The sequence below is a fragment of the Humulus lupulus genome, chromosome X, assembly GCF_963169125.1.
Source record: "Humulus lupulus chromosome X, drHumLupu1.1, whole genome shotgun sequence".
Taxonomy (NCBI): domain Eukaryota; kingdom Viridiplantae; phylum Streptophyta; class Magnoliopsida; order Rosales; family Cannabaceae; genus Humulus; species Humulus lupulus.
Window position 1 is genome coordinate 16,779,872 of NC_084802.1, and position 9,584 is coordinate 16,789,455.

Sequence of the window (9,584 nt, forward strand, 5' to 3'; positions counted from 1 at the left end):
GACATTTGAAAATGTGACTGCTGTATATTTTTAGTAACATTTACAATTTTTGTGACATTTGTAGCAAATGTAAGATATGCCAATGTGAGTAAAAACTAGTGACATTTTCAAATGTAACAATAGTATTTTTTTAATGACATTTAAAAATGTCACTAAATAATAATTAATAGCATTTTCAAATGTCACTATATTATTTATTATAATAAATTTTATATTTATTTTTTATATTAAAAATAATTTTAGTGACATTTTAATAAATGTTACTAAACTAAAAATGTTATTAAAGTATTTTTTTAATATATTTAAAAGAATATTAAGTACATATTTGATAATTAATTCTTGCGTTTTATTTTTCAAATATTGAAGATGTTTTTTATTTTGAAATATTTTTATACAAATTTAACTTAAGTAATATTCACAAATATATCATAATAATCAACAACAAAAAGTTTGATAAATATTGTAAATAATACATAATTGTAGCAAAATAACATTTCTTAAAACAACAACAACAATGGGACTTCTATGTACAAAAACATTGAAATAAATACCAACAAAAGAAAAAAAAAATACATACATGAGTTTAATTTCTACAACATAAAATCATAGCATTGAGTCACCAAGTTGTGTATCTGATTTCCTTGGAATCTACAAGAGAATAGAAATCATATAAAATTATTTGTATACACACATATATATAATGCATTTAATGGAAGATAATTATTGTAATTTTTTTATTTAGCTTACCACAAATGCTGTTGGCCATGCAATAGGGGCTCCAACAACTTGACCAATTGTCTTAAAATGTCCATATGATTTAATCAGTTGTTCGTCAGGCTTAATAGGAACTTGTACTATAACTTCAGAAAAAAAGGATCCGAGCTTTTTTCCTCCAACTTCTTTTGATGGATCTCTACTTAAAACGATACCAATAGCAATTGTTTCAGGCTCACTAGTGACACTCTTAAGATTGACTACTTCTCCAACCTGTATATATTATATTAATAAATGAATAATTCCAACAGTGGAGGATCTACTTATAAATATTTTAAAAAATGATAATATAATAGTAGTACCTCAACAACAGGAGTATCATATGCTGAAGATGAAAACCATAGTTGACGTTGAGTTTCTTTGTTATGTAAGGTACTAGCATTTATGGCCTACATATATAACAATAAATTAGCAAAATAACTATATATAGTTTATAGGTTAGTAACTTAAAAATCAACAAAATAAAATAAATCTTAACCAGGTGTGAAGATGTAGCATTTTCATTATAATGTAATGGCTGCACATAATTAAATTTAATGTAGTTAGTACAACTTGTTGTCAATAATTAAAATAAATAAAATACTAGTAGTTTGACTAACCTGAAGTGTAGATATATCATTGCCATTATTTTGCTTGCTCAAAATAGTCTTAGTAAGAATTTGAACTTGAGACCTTAGATCATTTACTTCTGACTGCAGAGTATCTACATACTCATTTTGGTTTCTTCTCCAAGTTGATTTATCCTTCCACACATCAGATGGGCAAACACCAAATCCATACATGCGAACTGATCCATGTTTTTCTTTACCCATAACTTCAGAAAAAACGTCATTCATACTCTTTTCTTTTGATGCATCTTCAATCAGTTCTTCTTTCTCTTGTAATTGTAACTATTATTGATTTAATATTGTAAACATGTAAGTTAAGATTAAACTAAACTAGCAAGCAAGAAATAACACATTAATTAAGAATAATTGGATCATACCATTGCTTCTTTTGTTTTCTCATTAGTAATGCTCTTATCTTTTTTTGAGTAGCAGATTTTGAACATGGTTGCACGTGTCGGCGTACTTGCACCATCTTTTTTCTACAAAAGAACATATTGTTTTAATTAAAAAGCAATGAAATTGACCTAAATTTGAAATAATATTCAAATGTTAATGTTAAAATACTAAATAAATTTTACCTGTAATGCTCTAAGTTGAGCAAAACTCTTTGTGCCAGTTGTATGGTTGTATTTTTTTTCTGCACGACTAGTCTTGTTTTTAGCACTCTTTCTCTAAAAGAATATTAAAGATTAAAATTTAGTTAGTAAACAATTCTTGAAATACAATGAAAATAATACAAGTTAATAAAAGTTTGAATGAAAAATACCATTGCACTTTCTGTTGCCCAATATTTTATTAGTTCCTCCCATTGATCATCATAAACTCTTTTGTCTTTATATTTCTTTTGCTCCTCAAAAGATAAGTGCTCCAAATAATAAGTTTTTTTAAGATAAGATTTCCAAGCTCTAAGTTTCCTTCCAAAAGTTCTGAAAGTCCAATTTTTAGCATGAGGAGGAATTTCAAATTTTTCCTACAAGAATTTAAACACTGATTATTCACAAATTTAAATATACTAGATTGTAAAAAATACAATAAACAAATATTGAAATGACATAATACTTCAATTTTTAACATAAAATACCAAACTAAATAATCATGAAAAAAAATAATTAATACCTGTATGATTTTCCACATTCCAAGTTTGTATTTAGCAGGTACCTCATGCCAAGTTTTATAATTAATTGGAGCATTTTTTCCATCCCGTACTAATGTCCCAATAAAGCTTGAAAGTTTGCTTGCACTGTTATCATATGGCTGTCCAAAATCGTTGCATGTGATTTTTATCTTCTCTCCATCCCGTTTTCCCCATATTTCACGCATTTGTGTAGGGCCTCGAGTTTTCTTTTCACCATTATCATTCATCAACATATTTGAAAATGATTCTATACTATCTTGTGAGGCCAATCTACATTGCATGTATGGATCCATAGCTGTTTTGAAGATTTGAAAAAATAAAGTAGTTATATATAATTTACTTCATTATAAATTAACAAAGAAAAAGGGCAAGCAATGAATAAGCAAGCAGCTAGAAAAAGCAATTTGAAAAAGTTACCAAGCAAAAACAAAGAATTGGAACAAGAACACAAAAGTTTATATATGAAGGAGCAGAGAAATATATATATATATATATTGCTTTCAAATGTAATCAAGTTGAGTAGTAGTATATTATCATACATTGCTTTCATTTTAAATAAGAAAGAGAGCGGTAGAAAGGAGTTCTAGAATGCTATAAATAAGTCAACATACCGAATTCATTAGACCAATTGAATCAAAGACAAAGTCAACTATTTTCCACAAGAAACACATATTATAGCAAGAAGAAAATAACACATGCATGACTTTTTAAACCATGAAAAAAGAAAAAGAAACAGTTCTGAAAAAATGAGATACTATAGCTAGGATTATAAAAACCACCCCCACTTTTAAGACTTGTAGGGAAGCTCAAATATTAGATTCTGATTGTTTGGTCGGGAAAATGACTCAAGAACTTGAAACAGTCTTCTTCTATACCTGCTTTTTTTTTTTTTTAGTTAATATAGTGTGAGGTATATTAATTAAGGAACAACTGAATTAATATATAATGTATTAGTCTTTTATATATATAGTTGTCTTGTTATGTCAGAGTGGTTGGAGTACTAAAATAGACTTTGTGAAGTGAATGAGAGCATATGCAATAATAAAGCAATGGGTACTTAATACTATATATGTATATAATGTCGAGCACAATATATATAGGTGAAAATAGATAAATGAATAGGTATCACGTATAGCTTTAGTATTAATAAATGCACCGTCATGATTGGTTTGCTGGATTTGGTTACCATTTTTGAATTTTGTTATGAAACATATGTGGATTTTATGTTGTCGATGGAAAAAACAAAAAATATGATCAATTTCTAGGACTTACTGGTTAGAAAAGAAGCAATAATACAAACTTAATAGAATATCTAATTTTCACAAATCTGAATGCTTTTATGTTTAAATATTTGTGTCGGATTCATTAATTTTGAGGAATTTCAAACATATAATGCAAGGAAGAAAAAGAAGAATGACCTGAAATATTAAAATCGTTTTAGAATATTTGAATTGTCATCAATTGTGTTTGTTCTTCCATTAAGATCTTTGCTATCTGAGCTTCTATATCTATAGTTTTCAAAATTCAATAACAAACAAAATATGAAAATAAATAGGTTAAAAATTATATTCATAGAGAAATTAAGACTAGAAAGTGTGTAGTTTTACCTCCTTTTTTGTAGTCTTTTTCTCCTTGGTAAGCTTAGTTTAGCCTTCTCCAGATTTGAGATGAGTGTTGTATGCATATTTGAGATGAGTGAGGAAAGACTATCTTTTAGGGGTAAAACAATCGTGATATATAGAATAACCGCCATAATTTTTAATACGTGCTCTTTTTAATATGTATTTTTGTTTTATAAAAGATTTAATCAAATTTTTTTTATTTATCTAATTTGACAAAAAAAAAAAAAAACAAATCAGTTTACTTTCACATAATATATATATTTATTATATAAAAACGTTATTTTTTCTTTTAATATAAACTTATTATATAATAAGTTAATACTATTATTTATTATATATATAGTTTATTATAAATAATAAAATCGTTTATTATATATATAGTTTATTTCAAAATAAAAAACTGTCAAAATAAGTTTTATTTGAAATGTAGTATTGATGGTTAATAAGTTTATTATATATATATTTATATAGTTTGAAAAACTGTAAGATATATAAAATCGTTTTATATATATATATTATTTATATACTGCTATAAAATTAAAAAAAAATGATGTTACGTCTATTCACTTTTAAAATATCATATATATATATATTACTCATTTTTGCACAAGAACAGGTGATATGTATCTATTCAAATTTAAAAAATTTAAATAAAAACTATTCAAAACTAACTTCCAAATTTTTAGAACTAATTTTGATAAATAATTAATTTTGAATAATTTTAGTTAATAATATAGCAAAAATAGAATTAATCACTAAGATTACTTTATATATATACATAAATATGCTTTCCTGAATCTGTCAAAAAAAAAAAAAAAAACAAAAATATCATATTCCATAAAAACAAAAAAGCGTAGGATAGTTATGATATTAGATTTTGTATATTCATAATAAATATATGTATACATAAACATATTTTTTCTAAACAAACTCATATATTTTTTCCTATAATAGATATATATATATACATCATATATTATCAATTTTAAACAAAAAAAGTAAGATAGTTATTATATTAGTTTTTGTATATTCATAATAAATATATGTATACATAAAGATATTTTTTCTAAACAAACTCATATATTTTTTCCTATAATAGATATATATATATACATCATATATTATCAATTTTAAACAAAAAAAATATAGGTGATGCAGTATCTAATTCAAATTTTAAATAAAAGATATTTAAACCAACTTCCATATTTTAAACTTAATTTTACATTTACAAATAAATATCATGGCTAAGAATAACTATATATATGCATGCATATAAAAAGATATATTATAAAATACTTGTTTTGCATCTCTACATCTTACTCTCTCTTTATTGGTATCCTTACAAAACTTCATAATACTTGTTTCTCAAACTAAAAGCAACAAAAGTATTAATTTTTTTTTGAGGTAACTCTTATTCTTATGTTTTTCACCTTGTTATTTTTCTTGTAGAATATAATCAAATCTAAAATTAATTGGATTTATATGTGTATTTATTATTTTGATAAACAATAGTGTGTATTCAAATCTAATAAAGCACTATTTATGATTATTTTTTTCAAAAAAATAAATCAAAAGTTTTATTTCATAAGCACCAATATTTTTTAATTATAATATATAGTTTTACCATCTTTTTTGTAGTCTTTTTCTCCTTGGTAAGTTTAGTTTAGCTTTCTCCAGATTTGAGATGAGTGTTGTATGCATATTTGAGATGAGTGAGGAAATAAGATAATCAAAACTATTTTTTAGCGGTAAAACAATTGTGACATATAGAATAACTGCCATAATTTTTAATACGTGCTCTTTTTAATATATATTTTTGTTTTACAAAAGATTTAATCAATTTTTATTTATTTATCTAATTTGACAAAAAAAAAACAAATCAGTTTACTTTCACATAATATATATATTATTATATAAAAACGTTATTTTTCTTTTAATATAAACTTATTATATAATAAGTTAATACTATTATTTATTATATATATAGTTTATTATAAATAATAAAATCGTTTATTATATATATATAATTTATTTCAAAATAAAAAACTGTCAAAATAAGTTTTATTTGAAAAGCTTATTATGGTTGTAGTTTTGATGGTTAATAAGTTTATTATATATATATATAGTTTGAAAAATTGGAAGATATATAAAATCGTTATATATATATTATTTATATACTGTTGTAAAATTAAAAAAAAATGATGTTATGTCTATTCATTTTTAAAATATCATATATATATTACTCATTTTTGCACAAGAATAGGGGATATATATCTATTCAAATTTAAATAATTTAAATGAAAACTATTCAAAACTAACTTCCAAATTTTTAGAACTAATTTTGATAAATAATTAATTTTGAATAATTTTAGTTAATACTATAGCAAAAATAGAATTAATCACTAAGATTACTTTATATGTATACATAAATATGCTTTTCATAATTTGTCAAAAAAAAAAAAAATCATATTCCATGAAAACAAAAAACGTAAGATAGTTATTATATTAGTTTTTGTATATTCATAATAAATATATGTATACATAAAGATATTTTTTCTAAACAAACTCATATATTTTTTCCTATATAGATATATAGATATATACATCATATATTATCAATTTTAAACAAAAAAAAATACAGGTGATGTAGTATTTAATTCAAATTTTAAATAAAAAATATTTAAACCAACTTCCATTTTTTAAACTTAATTTTAAATTATAATTACTTTGAAATTTTTAATTTACAAATAAATATTATCGCTAAGAATAACTATATATATATGCATGCATATAAAAAGATATATTATAAAATACTTGTTTTGCATCTCTACATCTTACTCTCTCTTTATTGGTCTCCTTGCAAAACACTTCATGATACTTGTTTCTCAAACTAAAAACAACAAAAGTATTAATTTTTTTTTGAGGTAATTCTATTCTTATGTTTTTCATCTTGTAGAATATAATCAAATCTAAAATTAATTGGATTTATATGTGTATTTATTATTTTGATAAACAATAGTGTGCATTCAAATCTAATAAAGCACTATTTATGATTTTTTTTTTCAAAAAAATAAATCAAAAGTTTTATTTCATAAGCACCAATATTTTTTTATTATAATATAAATTAATTTGATTTTTTTTCATTCGCAGTATCAATGGATAAGAGTTGGATGCACCATTCTAGATTAAGTGATTCATACCAAGAAGGTGTTAATTTTTTTCTTGATTTTGCCTTTAAAAATGCAAGTCATGAAGAAAAAATTGTATGTCCTTGTGTAAAGTGCGGTCTTATCACACCTGTCATCCGTACAATTGCATTTGAACATTTGATATGCAACGGATTTGTAGATGGTTACACTAAATGGGTATTGCACGGAGAAACTTCTTCGCATGCTACGCAAAATGTTGACACTCCTAATGATACTCATGAGTCAAATTATACCATTGATATGCAAGGAGTTATATACGATGCAATTGGACATAGTATTGGAGACGACGAACGTGAAGTTGAAAATGATAATCTTCAAGGTGAAGGCGATGAACCAAATGCGAAAGCAAAAGAATTTTACAATTTGATAAAAGATGCAGAGAAAGAACTTTACCCAGGTTGTACGAGTTTTACAAAGCTCTCGTTTTTAATTCAATTATTTCATATTAAATGCATTTGTGGATGGAGTGACAAATCGTTTGGCAAGGTACTTGACTTATTCAAAAAAGCATTGCCAAAAGGTGAAACATTACCCAATTCTTTTTATGAGGCCAAAAAATTAATCAACGCTCTAGGACTTGATTATGAAAAAATTGATGCATGTCCAAAAGATTGCATGTTGTATAGAAAAGAACATGCAAATGACACAGAATGTGAAGTATGCTCTACACCAAGGTACGTTACATATAACAATTTTTTTCTTTTATCTGTCTTATACTTTCTCTAGATTAGAGTAACTTGACATTGTAAGAATCAAAATAAGAAACTTTTTTTCTTTTACCTGATTTATACTTTATAGATTATAATAACTTGATATTTTAATTATCAAAATAGGAGTGAAGCTAAAGTCTTGCGCCATTTTCCATTGATACCAAGATTACAAAGATTATTTATGTCATCAAAAACATCTGATTTTATGACTTGGCATTATAAACAAGATCGTACAAGTGATGGTTGTATGAGACACCCAAGTGATTCTCCAGCATGGATGACTTTTGATCACAACCATAAGGATTTCGCTGCAGATCCTCGAAATGTCAGACTTGGGCTAGCTTCTGATGGAATGAATCCTTTCAAAACATTAAGTGTAAACCATAGTACATGGCCAGTTATTTTGATACCATATAATCTTCCTCCATGGATGTGTATGAAGCAACCTAATTTCATTATGTCTTTGCTCATACCTGGTCCAGACGCACCTGGAAATAATATTGATGTATATCTAAAGAACTAGATTATTCTTTGGGAAATCGTGTTGTGTTATTTAAGTGTGATTGGATTTCAAGAAGTGGCATTAAAAAAGAGAAGGATTGCACAAGAGTCAACTTTTCAAAATTGATGCGTGAAGATGAGCCATTTATACTAGCTTCTCAAGCAGAACAGGTAATGTATGTGGAAGACCTCAAACATAATGGATGGCATGTTGCTTTAAAAATCAATCCTAGAGATTATTATAATATGAGTGTGCAATCACACGACGAGAATGTGGAGTCTTATTTGCAAACTGAAGTTTGTAGCGCAACTATTGATGTTGGGGATGGAGAGAGTAGTTTGGTCAGGGAAGATATGCAAGACATAACCATTGATACATCAATGTCGTTTGATACAAATGAGATGGATGAAGAAACTTAGGGATTGTAATTTTTTTTTCTTATTCATATTTTGCATAAATTCTAGAATTTTATTTGTCTTAATAATTTTTATGGAGTTCAATTGCATGTATTCAAAAAAGTTTATTATAATCATGTGCTAATATTTATAGTTATTTTTCATTTATGAAATTAATTAGGCCTCAAAGAATAAATTACATTTAAACTCTTAATCTAAATTTGTAAAATAAAAAAAATTAACAAATTAAAAGAAAATAATTATTAAATTAAAAATGGCAACATTTCACTAGTAACACTTTTGAAATGTCACTAAAAATATTTATTAAAGTAACATTTTAAAATGTCACTAAATCTAATATTTTGTGACATTTTTGCAATATCTCTATTAATATATTCTAGTGACATTTTTTGAATGCTACTAAAACTATATATTCACAAATTAGTAACATTTTTGATCAAATGTCACTAAATCATATAAATAGTGCCACTAATTAAAATGTCATGTATTCTTAATAAAGTAACATTTTTGCCAAATGTCACTAAAATATTATTATTGTGACATTTTTTGACAAATGTCACTAATTAAAATGTTACTAATTGCAATTTTTGGTGTAGTGAGATGGCGCC

The 9,584-nt window shown here is 24.9% G+C and overlaps 2 protein-coding genes across 2 annotated transcripts; one reads left to right on the forward strand and one right to left on the reverse strand.

Moving 5' to 3' along the window:
- Positions 1-603: 603 nt before the first annotated feature.
- LOC133805574 (uncharacterized) lies at positions 604-2,810 on the reverse strand. Its single transcript, XM_062243754.1, has 8 exons — positions 2,499-2,810; positions 2,149-2,352; positions 1,961-2,053; positions 1,760-1,861; positions 1,374-1,664; positions 1,077-1,163; positions 748-987; positions 604-648 (listed from the first exon to the last, which is right to left on the reverse strand). The coding sequence occupies exons 1-8, from the start codon at positions 2,808-2,810 to the stop codon at positions 604-606; spliced, it is 1,374 nt and encodes a 457-aa protein (XP_062099738.1).
- A 4,484-nt stretch (positions 2,811-7,294) lies between these two features.
- On the forward strand, positions 7,295-8,581 carry LOC133805575 (uncharacterized). The gene is made up of 2 exons (XM_062243755.1): positions 7,295-8,022; positions 8,182-8,581. The coding sequence occupies exons 1-2, from the start codon at positions 7,295-7,297 to the stop codon at positions 8,579-8,581; spliced, it is 1,128 nt and encodes a 375-aa protein (XP_062099739.1).
- Positions 8,582-9,584: the final 1,003 nt, after the last annotated feature.

Coding starts and splice junctions, on each gene's coding strand:
- LOC133805575 (XM_062243755.1), top strand. CDS start 7,295: ATGGATAAGAGTTGGATGCACCATTCTAGATTAAGTGATTCATACCAA. Junction 8,023..8,181: donor GAAGTATGCTCTACACCAAG/GTACGTTACATA, acceptor TTATCAAAATAG/GAGTGAAGCTAAAGTCTTGC.
- LOC133805574 (XM_062243754.1), bottom strand. CDS start 2,810: ATGGATCCATACATGCAATGTAGATTGGCCTCACAAGATAGTATAGAA. Junction 2,054..2,148: donor GGGCAACAGAAAGTGCAATG/GTATTTTTCATT, acceptor ATATTCTTTTAG/AGAAAGAGTGCTAAAAACAA. Junction 1,862..1,960: donor CTCAACTTAGAGCATTACAG/GTAAAATTTATT, acceptor GTTCTTTTGTAG/AAAAAAGATGGTGCAAGTAC.